This window comes from Papaver somniferum, chromosome 4 (genome assembly GCF_003573695.1).
Source record: "Papaver somniferum cultivar HN1 chromosome 4, ASM357369v1, whole genome shotgun sequence".
Classification (NCBI taxonomy): domain Eukaryota; kingdom Viridiplantae; phylum Streptophyta; class Magnoliopsida; order Ranunculales; family Papaveraceae; genus Papaver; species Papaver somniferum.
The window spans coordinates 10626605-10650049 of NC_039361.1; the positions used below are offsets into that span (position 1 = coordinate 10626605).

The window sequence follows — 23445 nt, forward strand, 5'->3', positions numbered from 1 at the left end:
TCAGTTTTTGATTTGATTAACTCTCCAGTTGAAAGTCCATCTATTTGATTTGATAAATAATACTGAAGAACGTTGTGATGCTTGGAAATTCTCATTAATTGGTCGTTTAGATTTAGCTCGATTGAAATTTTCTGAAGCTGTTCTAAATCTGAAAAATCAATGGAAACTTGAAGGTCAATGTAAATGATTTTGCTAGGAAAAGGTTTCTTCACTATTAAGCTTGATAATGATAGATACATAATGACTATTAAAGCAGGAAGATGGGAAGTTTGCAATCAAGTTTTGTGGCTTCGTAGTTGGATTCCATATTTTAGGCCAGAGAATCATAGAACTTCGTAGGCAATGATTTGGGTTCATCTTCCAGGACTAAGCTTGGAATATTGGGATGAAGAAACCCTTTTCACAATTTGCAGAGCTCTAGGAACTCCAGTGAAAGTTGATGAAGCAACTCTTAATTATGATAACGAATATTGTGCAAGAGTTTTGGTGAATATTGATTTAGCAAATAATATTCCAAACAAGTTATGGATTAAAACAAAGTTTGGAGGATTTATGCAAAGTCTGATTCTAACAAAGCCTCCAAAATTTTGTGATCATTGTAAAATTGTTGGGCATTTGCAAATTGAGTGTAGAGCAAAGAAAACTTCTTCACAAGATTCTGCTACACAACAATCGACTAGCAACACACCAAAAGAAGTAAATACCTCAAGCAGAGAGAAATTTGATATTTGTGATCCATCAATAAGAACTAGTAGTCAAGTACCTGAAGTTACTCCAAAAAAAATTTCCAGAGATTTTGAAGCAGGTGAAGTTGGCAATTGTGAGACTCCTGTAACTCAACTCAATCAATCAGTTGGAGCAGTTCATCAAATAAGGAATTCAGTTAATATTACACCAGGAATGTTTGGTTCTCTACAAAATACAAATGATGATGAAAACATTATTGAAATGCATGAAGATAGAGACATTCTTTCTCCAGCTAAAGTATTACAAATTGTGGAAGATAATGTTCCAGAAAAGAGTGTGATTAAGTACATAAATGGAAAAGAAGGTACTATTTCTGAAGAGCAGATTCCAACTAATTCTTGGTCTAAAATTATTCAAAAGCCTTCATCCACAAAACAAGGTTCTACTTCAAATGAATCACAAGCTGTAAGAGCTCCAAAGGTACAATCTCAACAAAATCCAGTTAAATACAATTTTAGAAAAAATCAGAACAAGGGAGGCACTAAGGGCCTCCAATCTCAACAATGAAAGTTATTTTTTGGAATTTAAGGGGCCTTAGGAGAGTTAGGGCTCAAAATAAATTAAGGTCCTTAATAAATCAGTTTAAGCCTTCATGGGTTTTTATAGCTGAACCCAATTTTTTTTTGCAGTTCTTCCTTTTGCAATAAGTAAAATTTGCCAGGTATGCAGAATAAAGTTATTCATAATTCAGTTTCAAATAATAAAGGAAATATATGATTTTTTTGGAATAAATCTCTACCAGAACCAACAGTGGTTTCAATGTCCATCCAAATGATAACAGTAAGTGTGGGTGGTGTTCTAGTTTCTGGTATTCATGCTCATGTAGGTATTGTTCAAAGAAGATTTTTATGGACTGAAATGGAACTCATAAGTGATTTAAAACAGCCATAGATGGCCATTGGTGATTTCGATTCTATTACTTCTTCAGAAGAAAAAATAGGTGGCAGGGCAGTTAATAGAAAAGCAATGCAAGATTTTAATACTTGTTTCGCTAAATGTGAACTGATGCAAGCTCATAAAACTGGTCTACAACATTCCTGGTCAAATTGTCAGCATGGTAATAGGAGAATTCTATGTAATTTGGACAGAGATGTATACAATCACTTATGATTTCAAAAATATGAAGATTGGGGTTACAAACTTGGTCTGAGAATAGCTTCAGATCATGCTCCTTTGCTGGGTGGGAGTGTGAATATACCTAAGCCAAAAAACATTCCTTGGAAATTTCATAAAATGTGGTTATCTCACTCTAGTTTCATGGAAGTTGTATCTCAAAGTTGGAGTGAAGAAGTGATTGGTGATCCAGCTTTTGGTTTTCAACAAAAGTTAAAAAAATTAAGAAACATTCTTAAAGACTGGAATTGGAATGTCTTTGGAAATGTGCATTTAAAATTAAAAGAAGTTGAAGAAGAAGTTCAAAAAGCAATGCTTTTATCGGATTTAAATCCTGCTGACACTGAAGCCTTAGACAATCTAGTTGTTGCTGAGAATAATTTTAACTCCAAGGAGGTTCATCTAAGTACAATGCTTAAACAGAAAGATAGAACAAAATGGGTCAAGGAAGGATCTGCAAATACAGGTTTCTTTCATGCAAACTTCAAAATCAGACAGTCTAGAAACTTCATAAGTGAGTTGCAAGATGAAAATGGTGATATTACAACTGATCAATCAAATATTGCATCCACTTTAGTTCAGCATTTCCAACAAAAGTTTCAGTTTAAAGAAGTAGAGCAAGTTGATTGTCTCCTGGAAGTTATTCCAAAAGTCATAACTGAAGATGATCAACAAATGCTTGATGTTATTCCAAATGAAAAAGAGATAAAAAAAAACAATTTTTAACATAGACCCAGATAGCTCACCTGGTCCTGATTGCTTCTCAAGATGTTTCTACAAAAGCATGTTGTGACATTATAAAACAAGAAGTAGTTCAAGCAGTGCAATTCTGTTGGAAAAGAAGATTCATACCTAAAGGCCTTAATTCAAATTTTTTGGTGTTATTTCCTAAGATTGAAAGTGCAAAAACTCCCAACCATTTTATACCTATTGGTCTTAGCAATGTAAGTTTCAGACTCTTCACCAAAATTATCAATACCAGGTTGAGTTCACTTATGACCAAGCTCATCACACATCAACAAGTGGCTTATATTAAAGGTAAAAGCATACAATAGCAGATTCTTCTGGCATCTGAATTAGTTAATGAAATGAAGAAAAAGAGAAGAGGAGGTAATGTTGCTTTAAAACTTGACATCTCTCAAGATTATGATTCTGTAAGTTGGAGTTTCCTTTTTCAAGTACTCAATAAATATGACCTTTCCAATTCATGGTGCCAATGGTTGCAAACACTCTTCGAGTCGGCTAAAATGTCAATGATGATTAATGGAGGTCCACAAGGTTTCTTCTCAGTAGGCAGATGACTCAAACAAGGAGACCCTTTATCTCCAACTCTCTTTGTCATAATGGAGGATGTGCTTAGTAGATGCATTCATAAAATGGTGGAGGAAGGCTCATTAGCTCCAATGGTTTTTAGGAGAGGTATTCATCCAACTCACTTGTTTTTTGCTGATGATGTGCTCATTTTCTGCAATGGAACAAAGAAAAATGTTACAAATATTCGAGTCGGCTAAAATGTCAATGATGATTAATGGAGGTCCACAAGGTTTCTTCTCAGTAGGAAGATGACTCAAACAAGGAGACCCTTTATCTCCAACTCTCTTTGTCATAATGGAGGATGTGCTTAGTAGATGCATTCATAAAATTGTGGAGGAAGGCTCATTAGCTCCAATGGTTTTTAGGAGAGGTATTCATCCAACTCACTTGTTTTTTGCTGATGATGTGCTCATTTTCTGCAATGGAACAAAGAAAAATGTTACAAATCTTCTAACATTACTGGAAAAGTATCAAAAGGGTACAAGGCAAATTATTAATAAAGACAAAAGCAAGCTTTTCATAGATGGTACTTCTGCACTCAAGAGAACTCAAAAAAGGGAGTTAATGCAAATGGAATTGAGTGAATATCCTGATAAATACTTAGGAGTTCTTCTTTCTCCTGGAAAAGTCAAAATCTCTACAATATGGCCTATGTTAGAAATGTTTAATAAGAAACTTGTTGTTTGGAAAGGGAAGTTACTCTTATTCAATGATAGACTGGTGCTTATTAAGTTAGTTTTGTGCAGTATTCCAATATACAAAATGGGTGTTTATAAATGGCCTGCTTCAGCAATTAAAATTTGTGAAAAGATCATAAGGAATTTTCTTTAGTCTGGTGATACAGAAGAAATGAAATATAAAACTCTGTCTTGGAAGAAAGTTTGCACTCCATTTAGTGAAGGAGGTCTTGGTATTCAAAGATTAGAAATTATAAACAAAGCTCTGCTGATGAAAATGATGTGGAAAATTATAAACTCTGAAGAAGAATGGGCATTATTCATTAAAGCTAAATTCAAAAATGCAAATGGTCAATGGAATGAAAATTGACAACTCTCTTCTATTTGGCATGGACTGAAGTGGGCTTGGAGTATGTTAAAAAATCACATCAAATGGTGCATAGGCAATGGTCAAAAAGTGAATGTTTGGATTGATAATTGGGTTCATGAATCTCCATTGATAGAACAAGCAGCACTAACTCCTTATATGAGAAATAATATGCAAATGAAGGTAGATGATCTTATTCAAGATGACAGTTGGAGAATTCCTCAAGACTTGCAACAGTTATTTAACTCTTTCAGCTTACCTGACATAGGAGGGGGACAAGAAAAACTCTTTTGGACATGCACTTTACATGGTAAGTTTACCACTTCTTCAGCCATCTCTCTTTTAAGACATAAAGAACCCAAGATGCCTTGTTCTAATAAAATTTGGAATTCTTATCTTCATCCAAGCATTTCAAGTAATGTCTGGAAAATAGTTCAAGGTGCTTTTGTTGATGATTCAGTAATGGTTGATAGAGGGTATAGCTTAGCTTCCAGATGTTGTATATGTGAGAAAGAACAAGATAGCATGAATCATATTCTGTGGCATTGCAGTTTTAGTGTTAACATCTGGAGATGGATATGCTCTATTTTCAAATTTAGAATGCCTGTTTCCTTTGAAGATATTTGGAATAGTGCAAAAAACTGCAGTCCACTGATCAGAGAGACTTGGATAACTGCAACATGCTCAGTCATCAAAGAATTGTGGTTTCAAAAAATAAGAGAATATTTGAGGATATAAAACCAAATACACAACAATTCAAAATCAGAATTCAGAAAATGGTTTTTGAAGGTGGATATAGAATGAAAAGTAATAAATGGAACCAAAACTATGATCTGCAGATAATAGCTTTCTTTAAACTTGGATTGAGACATAGTAAGTTTCAGTGTATCAAAACCTGCTATTGGATACCTCCTCCTATGGGTTATACTATGTTCTTTTGTGATGGCTCATCTTTTGGCAACCCTGGAGCAGCTGGTTTTGGTGTTGTGGTGAGGGATCATGTATGTCAAGTGCTTGGAGTCTTATCTGGAGGTATAGGCATTGGTACTAACTACATTGCAGAAGTGTATGTTGTAGTGTGTGCAGCAGAATTAGCAGTGGAACGGGGTCTGAAAAACATTGTTTTATGTTCAGATTCAAAATCAGTGATTGAGGATTTTGCTCAGGGGAATGTTCCATGGTTTCTTCACATGAGATGGGTTAAAGCTACCAGTAAAATATCATCTATCATTTACATGCACGGCTTCAGAGAAGTAGATTTTTCTGCAGATTCTGCAGCTAAAAGAGGAGCTAACTTGGCGGCTGGTGAAAGACAATTTATCATGGGGAGACCTTCCTTCCTAACCAGAATTGAACTACCAGGAGTGGAATACTACAGATTCTGCTAAAAAGAAAGGAATTTATTAAAATGTAGTTTCCAGTTTCTTCTCTTTTCCTTGTTTGGGCTTGTAAATGGGCTGATGCAAATGTAGTTTTCAGTTCTTTTTCCTTTTCTTTTAGATCTTGTAATGGGGTGCTTGTATGGGAGCAACTCTTTTGTAATCCCTCCTTTTATTATTAATGAAATGTGATTCAGAAAAGAAAAAAAAATGATTATCATATCATTCTCTTTGTTACGTTGCCCTTATGTTTCTTTTTCCCCACAAAGCCCAGCAAATAGCAAAAGAAAGGAAGAATATTGCAGATTTTCTTGGCAGTTATTGGTATGCTATAATTGAAACTGCTCCTTGATTACTGATTTATGTATCCAAGTCATGATCTAATTTTTGCAAGCCTAGTTCTATACATCAAATCATATTATGCGATCTTCAAGGGTGGTGCTGCATGAGACATTACCTGGAATTCCATTTTCCTTGCAGATTCTTGAGAGGGTGACTTGAGTCGAAAAGGACAGAGATGGGATTTTGATAGACGTAAAAATCACAGTTTGCATTACTATTTCCACTGTCATTGCTTGCCTACCCTGACCACCATCACCACAGGTGAAAGAAATGTCAGGTCAAAAGTCGTGTGTTTCAGTAATGCTATTCAATCTGTCCTAATTCACACAATTTGTCCTAACTAAGAGTCGGTATTCGATTTTTGGTGTCCTCAAATCTCATCCTGCTCTAAGCCTAGCAAAAATCGTGCTGTATGTATAATAAGTAACAAGAATGCTATGTCTGGACTTGTAGCCTCTACAGAAGTCCTACTTACCGGTACATAACACTCGTTTAAGGAGCCGTGACATATTGACCCAATTTTTTGACTTTAAATCACCAAAGAACCTTACAAAACAGAGACTCACAACCAAAACACATAACAAAACAAAAACACACTCAAGACATCTAGCCTACCTGAATAATACAAGGTATCTTGACGTTCCAGCATTCCCCAAAAAGTTGGTCTAATATCAAAAGCCTAAACTTCACCACTTCTCAAACCAGCACCCCTCTTGGCATGTGTGTGTCTGCAGAGAAGTTAACTTCCCTGTAGACATGCCCAAATCTAATTCTCCTCAGAATTTTCAAGATCCACAACCACCTAAAAGAAAATCAGGTCTAGAGCTAAAGCACCGAACTTACATAAGTAGTGTAAGAACAAAGAAAGTTGACCAAACATAAAAAAATATAAAATCAGTCGGGTTAGTTCACATTATAGATTCATATCAGCACTGCCCACTGCAACCACCAAAAGCTTAAGAACATATTAAAAAAGTTCAGCATTAATAAAGAAATACCCTTCAGTGTGAACTCTAATGTGCACACTTCTTTAATACATACCAAAGTTAAAAAGAACAGGTCTAGCAAATGAAGTACACAATCAAACACGAGCGAGCAACGGAAAGTATTGATAAGCAACATTATCTTGAAAATCTCGTCGAGAATTTTGAATTTCCTTAAAGCTCATGTCCTGAAGATCATAAGCAAGAATTTTATCCTTTACTCTGCATTAATACCATGTTCTTCGGCGACTCCTCTTCTACTTCCCTGACAAGTAATACATCGAATTCCTTTGATGAATACTCATCAAATCCTGGATACGCCTATAACACTTGCTGGAGATTAACAACATATCTTTTGCTCCAACCTGTGTAGTCCGTCTTCATTTCCAAGATTTCAAAATTGGCAGGTGAATGTACAGGACTAAGTGTAAGATATAGGCGACCCTTACACTCCCCAAAGTGTTTTGGCTCCATATAAAGCATTTCGTCATAAACTTACATTTTCATTTCCATCCTTATTTCTTGTACAACATTGAAGTAAAAAAAAAAGTGCCGAAGAAAAATGTGTCTATCCAATGCAATGAACCATTCCAAAACACATCATTTCTCATGTAACTACGATACATTCTGGAGAAAACCTCACCAGATAGCTTCCATGAAGCTGTTTCAGATGAGTATATCTCAATTTGACAATTGGCAGCAAAAATCATAGGTCTTGAAACCAACCAAAGACAAACAACTTTATAATGAGGTGACTTGAGTGGGTCATATGCTAAACTGACACTAAAAAGTTGTTCAAAACCGTTCTCATGTTTCTTAGATTCACAAACAATTGGGCAATATTGTCTCGTAGATGGATTGCAGACGTAGTATGTACTATATAAATCGTCAATGGGTCTGGGATTACTCCTGCAACAAATGAGACCATTGCAAGATTGCGCTATCTTTATACCTGATGGATCATTGATAAAATCTAGGGTTTTGAAGGGGGCAGAGGATGAGGATTCATCGAGGGGAACGTATTGGAGTCTTGAGGAAACACCACATGATAATAGCATATCGTGCAGTGGTGAAGGTTAAGAGTAAATAAGCAGTGTAGGTTAAGGTTTTGAATTAGATATTCCCTCTCTCAGTCACACGTGCAGGACAGCTGTATCTCTCACTCTTTATTCACACGAGTGTATGTTTGACTTTCTCTTTCTGTATTAATACTGTCCAAATGACAGTGTGTGGTTGTAATGAAAAACCTCTCATTGAGAGTTCTCTCTGTAAATTGATACACTGCAATCACATGAAACGTCTTGTGTGTATAGGCCCCGGATTGAAAGTGATTTTTGAAGTTTATTGTATTTGTTGCAGAAAAATGGATCAGAAATAAGGGAAAACCACTGTTTCGATACGGATTTAAACACTAGCAGAGATTTAACTGGTAAACGCAATAGAATCTTGGTTAACATATCAACGTTACTAACTAGAAGAGATGCTAATGCTGACGATGTATTGTTGCAATCATAAATAGAAGTCATCTTGCTTGAAAAATTAGTTACAAACTAGTTCAGTTTCAGTAGCGATTACCTGACAGTAAGGCTCACGGCATCCCCTTCAATATCTGATCTAGTTCCTGAAGAAGAAAGTATGAATAAACCTTAGCTGATGATCCCCAATTTTATCAGTAGATTCAGTACCAACCGTAAAGCCCAAACTTAATGATCTTTAAACCAAAAAACAAAAGAAGATCAAATTTTTACAAATTTCTCAGAAAGCAAACATTTTTCAGAGAATTTAGATTTTTTTTCTTACTGAATTGTTCTTCCTCCCAAAACCCTCTGAAAAACCATTTTGCTTAAACCCTTTGGGCTTTCTATACACAGTATTCCTTTTTGACTACTGGTTACCGGACCAACAGGTCAAAGAAAATACTTGAACCGGATCTTTAAGTTGATCCAATGGCTAAGGCCGAGTGCAGTGGAGACTCAGATAATAGGTAATGTTAGTGACATAAAGCAATGGCTAAAGCCTCACAAAATTATAATTATTTTTTTTCTCTGCTCTAAAGCAGGTAACGTGAGTGGGGATTTAAAAATAGGCGAGGAAGGATCAGCGCCGAAACATCGGAAAAAGCGAGGTCTAGATCCATGCTTTAGGAAATTCAGCGAGCAAGTCATCCTCGCTTTCACATAGCGAGGTACGGGGTATCGCTCGTTTTTTGAGCGAGTACCAGATCCTCGCAGTAAATAAATACTTGTTTGACCTTTTCAGTCCTACATCCCGATTACAACATACGACATAATTCACACTTTTTTTTATCCAATTCTTGCTCTCCTTGTAAACCTTGATAATATAGTCGAGAATTAATGGTTCACCGGCATCCGCAGTAATGGCGACGTCCGTGTCAGATGCACGCCGGACACAGGACGTGCATCGGATATCGACACAATGAGTATGTAGAAATCTATACTCCATTTTACTAGTTGAATAATCCAATATGTTAAGATAATTGGTATAATTGTTGATTTTTATACCGGTCGGCTACCTAACGGTATAAAGTTGATATTTTTTTTAAATGTTTTTGCGTGATTAATATGTGTCAATCACGTTTTGATAGGTGTCAATTCCATAAAAGTAGTCATCTTTCCATATAAATAACGTGTTTTTCGTCGTTCGGTTATAACCAATTTATTTGTGGAATTGTGAATTCATTTATAAAAATGAATTCACAATTCCACAAATAAATTGGCCGCACCTATTCCTTTTTGGTTCCGTCAAGAGTTTCCCAAAAAGAACTTCTTGTGGTCGTGATGGTTTGCGTGCATAACATTTAATTGATGCGTTGACTGGGGCAGCAACGACAGTTGCGGATGAGTTATTGACTTCGATTACAGGGGTTTTCAACCTTTGGTTGGTGGGAAAATGCCCTAATATTTTAGGCGAGATCATTGCTAGTGCAACCCTTACACCATTACTCAAACCCGGAAGTGGGATTAGGCCTATTGTTGTTGGTACTATTTGGCGTCGATTGGTCTCTAAGGTGGATACCTTTTCTGTCTGTAAGGCCATGACATCTTATTTAGGGGATCATCAATTTGGTGTTGGTGTGCCGGTTAGGGGGGAAAGTACTCTTCATGCTGTAATGGTCTGTTGGAGTTGAAAGGTCATTCAGATATGATGTCAATGTTGCTTATTGACTTCTCTAATGCGTTCAACATGGTTTGCAGATCTCATCTCATTAGAGAGGTCCGACTTCATTGTCTAGGTATTTCTCGTTGGGTAAATTTTTTTTATGCCAGGCCTGCTAGACTTTATTATGACCGATACATTTTTTCCCATGCACTCGGTGTTCAGCAAGGTGATCCTCTTGGTCCCCTTTTTTCTCTCTCACACTTCATCCTCTAGCGAAGTCCATTGCTTCTCATTGTAAGATTGATTTGCATGCCCTGGTATCTTAGTAATGGTACTATTATCGGTGATATGCTGGAGGTTGCCAAATCCTTGAGAGTAATAGAATCTGAGGGGCTAAGTAGGGGATTACCTCTCAATATTAAGAAAATTGAAGTCTTTTGGCCTTCAATTGATCCTCGAAGTGTTGTTTAACGTGTATTCCCCACCCATATTGGTAGTCCTAGTAATGGCGTTAAACTTTTAGGTATACATGTGAGTCTAGATTTGAATTTCATGAGTGACATGGTGTTGAGTAGGGTGAACAAGACCATTCATCTTATGCCCGCCATCAAGAAACTCAAGGACCCTCAAAGTGAGAGGTTGTTACTTTGTAATTGCGTTGACGTGTCCATATTATATTTTGCAATGCGTACCACCAATCCTGCAGCTCTACTACAGGCCACTGATCTTTTTGATGACCATTTACTCAAGTATATGAGACTTTTAATCACGGGAGACGGAGCTGGTTTTGGGCCTTTGCAATAGAGATTGGTTATCTTGCCTATCAAAGATGGTGGTCTTGGTATATACATTATCGAAGACACTCGCACTTAGTGCTACCTTGCCTCTCAGAGTCAGACCACCTCTGCGCGGAAGGTGATACTTGGTGGCTTATTCTCAATAGATAATGATTCTGCTTATCAGTTGGCTCTTCATAACTTCATCCAGGTATTGATTTGCCTTCCTCCTTTTGCATCATTGTCTCGGGGAGATTTCGGTTCCGAATTTCGGTGTAATCTCGGTTCCACATTTTATATCCTTGTGTGCATAATCACTTAAAAAAAATAATATACATCTTATTCTCTGTTTGATTTATGCTATAATAATGTATGTTCCCTGATCAATTTTCACATTATATACCTATTAAGCTTCAATAGACATAAAAAAAATACTTTATCATTCATTAGTATCAAATTCATTATATGTATTATTATCGAAAAATATAATGTACTAGTGGTATATAGGACTAAGAACGTGTCAATCAAACATGCTGCACTTGACACACAATCTTTTTTTTATTTTTTAAGAAAACTTAGGCAGAGCTTAAGATAATAGATTGATATCAATGCTAGTGGTGTCATTGTTTTGAAAAACATCAGACCCACTGCTAAGGTTCTTACAAGTAATAGCCAAGTTTAGAGCTTGGAGATTTTGGGTTCTATGAAGAAGTTTAAGACCCATTAAAACAAAAGATACAGTTTTTACATTTAAGACTGTTGCTTCATTCAATGTTTGTTTTTCCTTATGATAGTTCCTGCTGAATCTTCCCTTTATAGCTTTGAGATAGAGAGCATTGAAGTGTTCCAGAATTTCATTGGTTTCAGCTTGTATTTCAATGTTCATATGCTGCTTTTTCTCTGCCCACTCAAACTCTAAGTCTGCTCCTCCTATGGCTCCTCCTGCTCCCCATTGACCTGTGTGTCCTTTGCTATCAACATAGTTTCCTGCAAAATCAGTGATAGTTAGTGCTGATAAGTGTTAGGATCCTGAATAGTGCAGATTTTGATTAAGAAACCAAAAGTCTTCTTTTGAGGAGGGATCCCAACATAATTTCATGTTGTTGTTATATGGGGATCAATATCATAAGTATGTCCCTGAGTATTCAGAACATGGTAGGGAAAATTGTGGATTCTGTTATGATCAATAGATGTTGTTGTATACTGAGAGTTGTATTCTTAGCATTTGGAGTAATGTTTTGGAATACTAGATCACATCTAGCCTTCCATATGAACCAGCAAATGGTTGCATAAGTGCAGGTATTGTCACTGCAGCTAGCATTTTGAAACCAACTATTGAACCAATCCATGAAAAGAGTTTGGTGATCAAAAATACCATGATTTCCACCTAACATGTGCTTCCAAACCTCAATGGAAGCAGGGCAGTTGAGGAACATATGTGTCATTGTCTCCTCCCCACTATTGCATATTTTGCATATGGGATCAACATAGTGGAGAATGCTTGCAGTTTTAGCATTAGTTGGGAGGATTTCATGAGCGCATTTCTAGAGAAATATTTTAATGGTTAGTGCCACTTCCAAGTTCCATATAACTCCCCAGTTTCTTGCTGTATGATCATTTCTATACAGGTTCTCTATTTTGGCTTTGTACAAAGCTTTAACAGAGAATTTTCCTGTGATGTTGAGTTTCCAGTGCATGTTGTCTTCTTCTATGGAGTGGATAACAAGATCACTAATAACTTGAGCAGTACCAGGACTGAAAATTTGCTGAATGAGTTGGAAATTCCATTCCTTTTGATCTGTCATTAAGTGAGCAAGCAGTTGTATATCAGTGGGGAAGTTTGCAGGCTTTGTGAGCTTGTCAGTTGAGTTAGGTATCTAAAGGTTCTCCCAGATTTTGATTTTGTTACCATTGTCTATTCTCCAGATACAGTGTTGTTGTATATTCTGAATTCCTTCAAGAACCCCTTTCCAAATCCAGGAGTCTCCATCTTTGGCTTTGGTATTCATGTTTAGAACATTTCTCCACAATAAGTATTTGGCATCCATAAATTTGTACCAGAGAGAGTCCTTATCATGTTCCAGCCTCCATCCTATTTTTGTTATCATGGAACTATTGAAGAGTTCCATATTCATGAACCCTAATCCACCAAGATCCTTTGGTTTGCATATAACTGTCCAAGATTTTGGGTAAAACCCAGTGGGGTGTTCCAGATTTCCCCCTCAAAAGAAATCTCTTTGTAAGTTGTTCATATCTTGACAAGTTTGCTTAGGTATTTTGAAGCAGTTCATTTGATAAATGCTGGCTGTGGAGGTGACAGATTTTATTATAACTTCTCTTCCAGCTGGATTTAGAGGGGAATTCTTCCAACTTGATGGATTTCTCTTAATCTTATCCACTACTGGTTTTAAAGATTGGATTTTTCTTCTGTGAGTAAATAGAGGAGAGCCTAAATATTTGTCATTTAGGGGGAGAGCTTGAACTCCTAGCAGATTGCAGATATGAGGCATTAGAGCTGGGTCAGTGTCCTTGCTAAAGAAGATACCAGATTTGCTGAAGTTGATGATTTGACCAGAAGTTTCTCCAAAGATGTTGAGGATGTCCTTGAGGTTTTGGGCTTCAGTAGGATCTGCTTTGCAGAATACCATACAGTCATCAGCAAAAAGAAGATGGTTTATAGATGGAGCATTCTCGCATATTTTTACTCCAGAGACGATGCCCAAGTCTTCAGCATGAGATAAAGTTCTGGACAAAGCTTTCATGCAGAAAAGAAATAAGTATGGGGATAGAGGATCCCCTTGTCTGAGACCTCTAGAGGGATTAAAGAATTTATCAGGGGAGCCATTTATCAGGACAGCTTAAGAAGTAGTGGAGATGCACTGCATAATTTTGTTACACCATTCAGAGTCAAAGAAAATTTTAGTCATAATGGTATGAAGAAATTTCCAATACACTCTATCAAAATCTTTAGCCGTATCAATCTTGATACCCATGGTTCCTTTATTGTCGTTGAGACCTCTTCTTGTTCTCATGTAGTGAATAATTTCATGGTCTATAGCTATATTATCAGCAATTTGTCTTCCAGGTATAAAGGCAAACTGGTAGGGAGATATGATTTTGTTGAGAAGAGGTTTCATTGTTTGAGCTAGAAGTTTGGATATTATTTTGTAGGTGGTGTTGCAGAGACTAATGGGTCTGAATTGGATGGGGCAAGTTGGGTTTTCAATTTTTGGTATCAGGGATATAAAAGTGGAATTCATTCCTTTGAGAAGATGCCCAGACTTGAAGAAATGTTGTACCATTTTAACTAAGTCTTCTCCTACAATATCCCAGTTGGCTTGGAAGAAGTTTGGTGGAAAACCATCTGGACCTGGAACTTTATCTTTGGCCATGCTAAAAAGAATAGCTTTGACCTCATGATTTTCAGGAATTCTGTTGAGAATGTTGTTATCAACATTGGTGACAATTGTAGGGATGAGGTTAATGATTCAGGGTTCATGTCAAGAGATTCAGCAGTAGCCATCTTAGAAAAATGGTTGGTGAAACATTGTTTTATTTCTTGGTAATCCTCAATCCAATTTCCAGTATTGTCTTGTATAGAATCTATCTTGTTTCTTCTTAATCTGCATTTTGTAGTTCTATGGAAATAACTTGTATTCTTATCCCCCAATTTGATGAATTGATCTCTGCTTTTTGTCTTCCAGAATTTTTCTTCAATGTCTTGCCATTCTCTGAGAACTTGATTTGCAGTTTATAAAGCTTCACCTCTGTTGTGCTTGAAGTAGTTTTCTTGTAGCCAATGTAAATGTTGCTTACTTTATTCAATATTTGACTTTATTTTTCCATACACTTCTTTGTTCCATACTTTAATTTTAAACTTAATGTCTTTGAGCTTTCTAGCAATGAGGAAAGCAATAGAACCAGACAGATTTCTTTACAAGCATTCCAGAACAATATCCGAGTCCTTATGGTCCAACCAGGGACCAAAGAACTTGAAAGGAATTTTACCAGTAAACCAATGAGGATTAGTGTTAAGAAGAATGGTGTGGTGATCAGACCCAATTGCTAGAAGATTAGTGATAGTGGAGTTTGGATATAAGAGAAGCCAAATTTCAGTGGCAAGACCTCTATCTAATCTCTGCTCAGTGAGAGCATGACCACTTCTCTTATTGGACCAAGTGAAAGGGAAACCTGTACTGCCTAAGTCAATTAGATCCAAGTCCACAATTTTGTTACTAAAGATATTAGCTTCTACTCTGTCCAATGGTTGAGTATTGTATTTTTCATTATCATGCAAGATGAAATTTAAATCCCCAATGACCAACCAAATGAGGGAGTGACTGGTAGCAGTTGTTTCCAAGGCTTTCCAAGAGTGAAGTTTACTTGGAGTATCATAAGGGCTGCCATAAAAACCAGTAAAAAGCCAAGAGGGTCCACTAGTAGGCTTGATGGTAGCATTGATATGGTGAATGGAATAGTCCATAATTTCAACATCAAGATTTCTCCTCCAGATCATTACTAGTCCTCCAGCAGTACCACTAGCCCCTCCAGGATTGACATGCCAATAATTCTGAATATTAAGCTGTTGCATGGAATTTAAAAGTTTTCCATGTTTCTGATTTGTTTCAGAGATAAAACAGATGTCAGGGTTGAATTTGGTTAACATATCATTTAGGTATTTCTTGGTATGTCTTTTCCCTAGCCCTTGACAGTTCCAGGCTGTGGAGATAAAAAATTTCCAAAAGTAGGATACAGGAGGATAATTTGAGGCTGGTCTCCTAGCTATAAGATCATAAAAGAATATAATGCAACAATATAAGTGCACATGGTGATGGTGCAAGTGATTTAGACTAAGATAAAGAATAAAGAGATGTACCTCAGAGGTTGATGTTGATGATCCAGAAGCACCATTAGTCAATTGGGGAATGCTTGAGTCCAGAGATTCAACATAGTTGTCAGAATAGTCCTTGAATCTTTTGATGTTATCAGCTTCACTAGTTTCCATGGGTACTGCAACATGTGTGGATTTTTTCCTCTTTGGCATGGTTTTTTGCTTGTCAGAACCTTTAAAAGAAGGAGGATCAGTTGGTGAGTTTGCTTCAGCAAAGACATGAAGTATCTTTCTAGCCTTCCAGGCCTTCTTTTTGAATTATTCATATTCAGCATCCATCCTTTCTTTGATTTGAGAAAGGGTTGGTAAAATTTGGGTGGGGATAGCTGGGAAGATACCAGTAGTGTCTTGAGCTTGATTGACATTGGTGTTTGTTGGGTTAGGGTGTTTGGTTCTAGCTGCTTCCTTGATATTTAACTTAGCTTGATGGTTCTTGTAGTTGGTGGAGATTTTCTTAGATAACTCAAGTTTCATGTTCCTTATTTGGTTAACAATTACATCTGGGTGTGGGGAGTTGGAATCAGCTCTGGTAGAAGCTCCAAAAGTGAGGTGTTGAGAGGATGAAGGAGCAATTTTTGCTATTGTCTTTTCAAGTTCCTTCTGTCTTGCATTTCTCATTTTCATTTCAAACACTTGGGCTGCATCAGCATCAGTGTAACCTCTGTGAATGACATCTCTACCTTCTTGGACAGATTTTTGATAAACAGTTTGGGGTAGTGGTAGAGGTTGAGGAGTTGGCAAGTTTTTGTAGTTAGAATAGTGGAATTTTGAGGGTGTAGGTGGGATGGGGCAAGGTGGGGATGCGTGATCCAGAATTCTACAAACTTTACAGAATTTGATACCATTGAGAGCATAGGCAAATTCAAGCCAGTGAGAGATGGTTGAGGTTTCAAAGGCTTCAATACCAAAATTTAATGGCTTAGTAACATCAATGGTGAGCTTGACTTCTAAGTTTTTCTCAAAACTATCCCTTCCATAAGGTTTCTTGGTTGTTTGATATTCTCCAACAGGTTGCAGAATGTTGTTGATATCTGGTATGATATGAGTTAGGATTCTTTTGATGAGAAGCCAAATCATAACCTTAGAGAATTGTTCTTCATGAATTAAGGCTGGACCTCCCAAGGGTACACCAACTAGTACCATAAGTTTATCAAATACTCCTCTAGTTCCCCCATTCCTGAGAGTAGAATAATCTTCTTCATGGGTGAGTCTGAGAATAAAGTAGTTCCTTCTCCTGTTCCATATATCCAATCCAACTCTGCCACTGAATTCCCAGTTATTGTTGATGAAATTGCTGACTCTTGATGTTTCAAAACATATGTTGTTGCAGAGTTTTCCAATAAAACACCATTTCCAGTATAAGGCTTGCTTAGTTCTGATGTTTTCAGGGTTTAAGAAAACCTTTGGATATAAGTCTGCTTCAGGCATTTTGAGGGTTTTGTTCATCTGAGAAACAAGGTTTTCAATGGATGGGTTGGGAGATTTTGATGAAGAAGCCATTTTTGGGTGGAAGAGGGGGTAGTAGACAGAAAGCAACTAGTAAGTGTATTGACCAATGTGTATTGTGGTGGGATAAGACCAGTAATGATGTTGAGGGGAATCAAACCAAACTTTAATTTGAAAAAGACAGTATCAGTAATGCAGGATTTTTGTAAGTAGTTGTGGGTTGTCCTCAAGCTAAGCCAATATGGTTTTGGTAGGTGCTGATCAAAGGATGAGAGCATCTCATTGTTTTTATACTTGTGATAGCTGTTGTTGATGTAGATGAATAATGGGATCTGGCTCAAGCACTTGCACGCAAATTTTTTATATTGTTATCTAAAGTGTTGAGAGTTTTACCTTGTCCTTCCCATTGGGGGTGGTAGATGTTATGTGCATAATCTTCAGAGAAGCTGAAAGTGATGTGTCTAACTTTAATTTGAAGTTTTGGCACGGGTTGATTCTGGTTTTTGTCATCTAGGAATGTGTTGATTTTGAAGTGGTCCTTGTACTTGCAGTTGTGGCGGATAGAGAAAGAGTTGTTGACTCTTGCCAGCAGTTTTAGAGGTACAATTAGCCAGGACCTGATCATAGCAATCCAAACCAGAAAGACCTTACCTTGGGTTGTTGATATGGTTTCAGCTCCCCAGTAGGCCCTTTGTATTTTACGGGATCCTATAAGGAGAAAGATTGAAATCTACCAGACCTTAGTTGTCCTTTTGGGGTCTGACTGTGTTTGCATCTGGGCGGTAGAAGTTATCTGAGTCAGATTGAGAAAATGAGTCAGCCCTGGAAGACTGGGAGGTGTATCCGGGTCGATTTTGGTGTGTATGCTCCGTATTCGTTCATTCGTGGGTTGACCCGATGCAGCGTGGAGAAGGATTTTCTTGCCAAGTGTTGATTGCCTCTTATCATGAGCCAATGGTGTCACATTGCTTCTACTAGGCCAAATAATGATGCCAGTAGGCTTGAGTATACACATCAAGTTCGAAGACCAATCTTTAATGCTGTGAGTTTGGTTGCTCCCAGAAGATTTTGACGGATGAGATGGTGCAACTGTTACTATTCTTTGCCCGAATAAAACCGCTGAGAGAGTAAAACTTTTCAGTTTCTCAGTCATTCTCCTTGGAGAAGATACAATTGTTACTGAAAATTCCCCCTGTCTAAAGAAATTTCCGTAAGAGAGTTTTCTTTGAGAGTTCAAGTTATGGAAAAAGGTCAGAATTCCCAAGAGCGTGTACAAGGTGAACCACAGAACAAAGCCCGAGTCGGAGAATCCGTGGAACATGTTAGTTTTTTTGTACTTCAAATTGGTGTTGAGTAGGATTTGATATTTAAAGTATGTGATCAATTTGGGGATGCTTGGAGATTTGACAATTGAAATTTGTAGGTTACTACTGCAATTGTATGTGAAGGTTTTTCTGGGTATAATGAGAATCAATTGCACTCTCTTTCTGGTGCAATGCATGAAAGAGCAGGTTTTGGGGTTGAAAGAGCAAGCACTGGAGGCGGAAGAGGATGTGCTGAGGGAATGGTTGTGCATGCATCCACCAGAGTTGGGAGACCACCACAGAGGCTTGATCAAGGGCGAATTGAGAATGGTGAGCTTGTGGATGTAAAGGATGGGTGGGTTCTGTTTGCTGTTCATCCCACACAGGGACGACGAGTGGTAAGGGAGGGGATTGTACTGGTGGATGGTGAGAGAATCGTATGCCGTGGAACTCAGCAGGGATTCTTTGCAGCCCCACTCCGTGACAAAACCAAAGAGCAAATTCGAACTAATGCTACTCGTCCTCCTACTCCTGGAAAGATATTTTTCCCAAATTTGTTTATGCTTGCGCCCACTCTTAGGAAGATGACTCAGTATGTGGTCGAAATCTCCCAGACTGGAATTGGCGAAGTTACATATCCACTTGAAGTTCCTAGAGACGAGCCTTTGATCCCTGGTGTTGATTATAGGGTTGTGGGACATATATACAGGTCTGCAAAAGCCAGTGCAATGCGAGGAGAAGAACCTCAACTCCCTGAAATGCCAGCTGAAGATACATTGCCACCAGGACCTGATGCAATGGTTGTAGCGCAGGTGTACATAAATGTAATGGCTCGAGCTATAAGGGATGCTGCTAGTGCAACTGTAGGAGGAATCTAGCCAGGTAGTTTCCAAAAGTGCTGCACATAGTGTAATTAGTAGTAACAAATAGACAGTAATTTTCATTTTTTGTTTGAGACCAAGCTTCAAGAGTGGGAACCAAAGAAAGAATGGGTCTTTGAATATGTGTAATTGTGGTTAATTCAAAATGCATGTTAATACTTTTAATGCTTGAGATCAAAGTGCAGTGCAAATAATCTATATGAGTATAATTGTAACAGTCTGAGTAGTTTCCCCATAATGACAATGCCTGGTAGATAACAAGGTTCAAATTATAATCATGGCCAGAAGTAATGGCAGGACTAGCAAACCTTGAGGAAAGTAAGTACAAGAAAATGAGCGAAATGGAAATCAGATGACTAGGGTAGAAGAGATACATACTTATAGGCCTAAAGGAGATTAGGGTTAAAGTCTTACCTTCAGGCAAAGCAGCTAAATTAGAGACAAGAAACATACCAGAATTCAAGCTAGCAGGTTTCCAACAGATGTTCAAAGCAACAAAGAAAGTTGGGTACCTTATCAATTGAAATTGAGAGAAATAGTCTAGAATTGAGTCTGCACTTTTGCTTAAGATGCTTAGCTTGAGATTTTTATTTGGTATTTTGTGGTAGCTTAGAATGTAGAAGAACTTATTCAAATCAACAATAATAATAGGGAGAAAGTTTATGATGAGAACAGAACTCAAATAGAAAGAGAATCTCAGAGGCGGGGAATTTTTTAATTGAATGGAAGAATGTGGTGATGTTTCCATTCGCAGAACATGTTAATCCAGGTAAGATGTTATGGATTTGAGTATTACTTCCTAAGAATGTGATTTGTGTTACATGGGTGAATTTTGTGATTTGAGTGAGATGAGAGAGTCTTGAAATTTGTGTGTGTTTGAGTGATTCCTGTGATTTGAGTAATGTAATTGCAGGTGCAGTCGTAATTCATGTGAGTAGTATTCATGATTGGGTATTGAAATTGAAAGAAAAAATCATAAATCAGAAAATGGATGAGTTAATCGGTGAGAATCAGATTGCCGGCGGCCAAAAATAGCCGTTACGAGAGACGTTAGGAGAGAAAGACAGAGAAGAAACGGCGAGAACTAACCGTTAAAGGGAAGATGTAAGAAATCATGTGGAAAGGAGAGAGGAGAGAGGGGAGAACACATTTGTAAAATGTTCTTTCGAGTATAAAAGATTGTGAGACACAATCTTTGATAACTTACTATGTGTCATGTTTTTGCCATGAGGTAAAACAAAAAAGAAAAGAGTAGTAGCCAACGAAGCATAAAATTAAGTTTTCACTCGGTCCCCGTTTTCCCTCTTTCTCATCTCGCCTTCCTTCTCTCTAATCAATAACCCCCATGAATAAAGAAAGATAAATCGACTTCTTCTTATTATTCTTCTGATGACCTAACCCTACACTGCATGTCTCCTTCAACTGTACAATCATCTAAATTTTACAAAAGTGAAAAACCTAGTTTCCTTCTAAATTTTGTTTAACCTAAACTATCGGACAATCACCTTTCTCGTGATCATCAGCAACAAATAATAACATTAGGGCAAGATATTCAGCAAAACAAAAAGTGGTAATACTAGTGAATTAATCTTTGCATGTGGGAATCAACGAAAACATGTTCTTCTTAATTTTTGTACGTGAGATTAGTCCATGCAAAAATATAATCCGGACAAGATATTTCGATTCTGACCGAGTCTGGAAGATTCCGAACGAGATTTCCGTCAACATTTCCCGGACAAGATAATCCGATTCTGACCGAGTCGGGAAGATTCCGAACAAGATTTCCGTCAACATTTCGTCCCGGCGAAATTACAAGAATCGTCCCCCCCTTAGGCCCAGATCCGAAATTTCGCCGAGATTTCAGCCTAAATCACCGAAATCGATGATGAGTTTGTCAACCTATTAATAATAATTCTCTTATGCTACACAATCCTATAAAGAAGTAGTGAGGCAAGTCGAGTTCGAATCCACATGGAGGTGTGAGTTTTAAGTTATTATGTAATACAAATTGTTGTTGTTGAAAGACATAAATTCTGAAAATTGCAAAGTTTGTAATTCAAATTATGAGATGAAATTGACTAGAGATCCATTCGCCACTACCAAACAAGATATTATTAATCATACAAGTTCTACCTCCATTTAATTTCGATTGTTAACAATTAGATAAGTTATAGGTTAAACTAATCTTTAGACTCCAAAAATCACCACATAGAATAAGTTCTCTAGCAGATTCTAATCAAGTGAACCACCTAAAATAAGTTCTCTAGGTGTAATTCAAACAATTGCATTAATACTCGTGAATCAAGTTGCTCCTAGCCACATGATCGTATGTTCGACACGTTAACCTAGGGTTATCTTTTACACACTATTGCATACAAAATCCCTTTGTGACAAATAGTGCACCGCTACTTTTGTAAAGATTACTCCAACAATTACGGATTAAAGTTCTCAATACTAGCATTAAAGTTGCATACGAGTTACCTAATTGCGCACTTAGATACCAAGCATACACCTCATGGTCATAAGAACGGTAAAAGACAATCAACAAAAGATATTTATCGGAATAATAATTTGCATAAGATTGATCAATAAAACATGTTCGGAGTTTTGAAATCCTCCCCAATCAATAAAGGAATCAGCTACTCATAGTTTTGGTTTAAGCACAAAGATAGATTCAAAGTAAATAAGGTTCAAAGCTAGAGAAATCTCGAAAGCAAACCACTGCGGAGGTACTCAGCAGCTTCAGAAAACAGGTTCAGGAACTGGTTCTATGTAGCTTCTCTTTCAGGAATTTTAACGAAAAATCTGCAAGCACAAACTGGTCAGGTAGAGGTAGTCCTGTTGTGTTTCTGCGCCTCCCTTATATAGCTTTCTTCTCCTCCAATCTCGTGACCTAAAACAGCCCCAGCAATCCTTGTTCAATACAAACTCTGCCACCTCCAAATCTCAGCCATACATCACACAAAACTGACGGCCAAGTCAGCACTTCTCTGGCTGTTTTCACGGCAACAAACTCCTTCCAAAATTAAGATAAATTTGCGCCCAAGTCTCCATATCCTGTAGCCTTCTAGGTCTAGTCCTATCTGCTGCCATACAACCCCTGTACTAAGCCTTTGAACCATGGTTAGCTATTGCACAAGGCTAAACAAAACTGCAGTTCCCTGGCCACTTTCTCCCTGCTTAATACATCTTCCTACTTTCCAGCAAAACCCATTTATCTCAAGCCTTTGTAAACTCTGCCCAGGACTCAATTATATCACCACAGCTATTTCTCAGTCTCGCTGCTGGATTTGAACAGCTCCTTCAACCCTTGTTAACTTCTGTTTCCACTTCTTTATACATTCAAGCTCCATTCCCAGCCTTCTCAGCCAAGACTTGATCGAACCACCACACTTCCAATCTGAGATTCAAACCATCACCATACCCTGTAATCCACACAGCTCCATGGCTCGACAGCATCAACACTTCAGCTTGACTGCAATCACAGAATCCATGCTAGCAGCAACACTTCATTCGACTGCCAAGATTCGACCTGTAATACCACCAATTCCACCTTATTCTACTCGCTAACACTTCTCGAGCCACTGACTTCTGTCCCGTCTTGTATTCAGTCTCATCAGCTCTTGTAAACATCTGCCATGGTCCCAGAAACTCGCACAGACTTGGTGCAATCGAACAACAGCTCCTCAGCTGACCATCACAGCAACATTAACTCCTCAGCAATGGCATCAGTTTCTCCATATTTTCTTATTTAACCTTCCAGACATAACTTGACCAGAACCATGTAAACTGCAACCCATTACTCTTCCTTGTCTCAGTAACTACACACACTCCAAATCTGTTCGAGATCCACCAGCACACATTAGTTCAGTCAGCAACCAACAGAAATTGCTGCAGAACTGCTCTCTCTCTCACAGGCTTTTTGTCAAACACCAGCTGTGTTTATTCTGAAATGGTGGTAGAGATGACTCTGTCACATGTGTTTAGTGCTCAAATTCCCTGCAATTTCAATTAAACACAAACCCATATCATCATTCCATCAAGGACTTCTAATCTTCATCAATCTGCGCCATTCATCATCACATGCCAACAACATCAACTCTTC

At 37.6% G+C, this 23445-nt stretch overlaps 4 protein-coding genes across 4 annotated transcripts; 3 read left to right on the forward strand and 1 right to left on the reverse strand.

Moving 5' to 3' along the window:
* Positions 1-342: 342 nt before the first annotated feature.
* On the forward strand, positions 343-1254 carry LOC113271988. The gene has a single exon (XM_026521907.1). It carries the CDS (start codon positions 343-345, stop codon positions 1252-1254), a length of 912 nt encoding a protein of 303 aa, XP_026377692.1.
* A 384-nt stretch (positions 1255-1638) lies between these two features.
* LOC113271989 lies at positions 1639-2586 on the forward strand. The gene is made up of 2 exons (XM_026521908.1): positions 1639-1804; positions 1874-2586. The coding sequence occupies exons 1-2, from the start codon at positions 1639-1641 to the stop codon at positions 2584-2586; spliced, it is 879 nt and encodes a 292-aa protein (XP_026377693.1).
* A 2408-nt stretch (positions 2587-4994) lies between these two features.
* LOC113271990 lies at positions 4995-5606 on the forward strand. Its single transcript, XM_026521909.1, has one exon. The coding sequence runs from the start codon at positions 4995-4997 to the stop codon at positions 5604-5606; it is 612 nt and encodes a 203-aa protein (XP_026377694.1).
* A 1831-nt stretch (positions 5607-7437) lies between these two features.
* On the reverse strand, positions 7438-8709 carry LOC113271991 (F-box protein At5g07610-like). Its single transcript, XM_026521910.1, has 2 exons — positions 8214-8709; positions 7438-7997 (listed from the first exon to the last, which is right to left on the reverse strand). Exons 1-2 carry the CDS (start codon positions 8446-8448, stop codon positions 7438-7440), a joined length of 795 nt encoding a protein of 264 aa, XP_026377695.1. The 5' UTR covers positions 8449-8709.
* Positions 8710-23445: the final 14736 nt, after the last annotated feature.

Coding starts and splice junctions, on each gene's coding strand:
- LOC113271990 (XM_026521909.1), top strand. CDS start 4,995: ATGGTTTTTGAAGGTGGATATAGAATGAAAAGTAATAAATGGAACCAA.
- LOC113271991 (XM_026521910.1), bottom strand. CDS start 8,448: ATGACTTCTATTTATGATTGCAACAATACATCGTCAGCATTAGCATCT. Junction 7,998..8,213: donor ATACACACAAGACGTTTCAT/GTGATTGCAGTG, acceptor TTTACTCTTAAC/CTTCACCACTGCACGATATG.
- LOC113271988 (XM_026521907.1), top strand. CDS start 343: ATGATTTGGGTTCATCTTCCAGGACTAAGCTTGGAATATTGGGATGAA.
- LOC113271989 (XM_026521908.1), top strand. CDS start 1,639: ATGGCCATTGGTGATTTCGATTCTATTACTTCTTCAGAAGAAAAAATA. Junction 1,805..1,873: donor CTGGTCAAATTGTCAGCATG/GTAATAGGAGAA, acceptor AAAAATATGAAG/ATTGGGGTTACAAACTTGGT.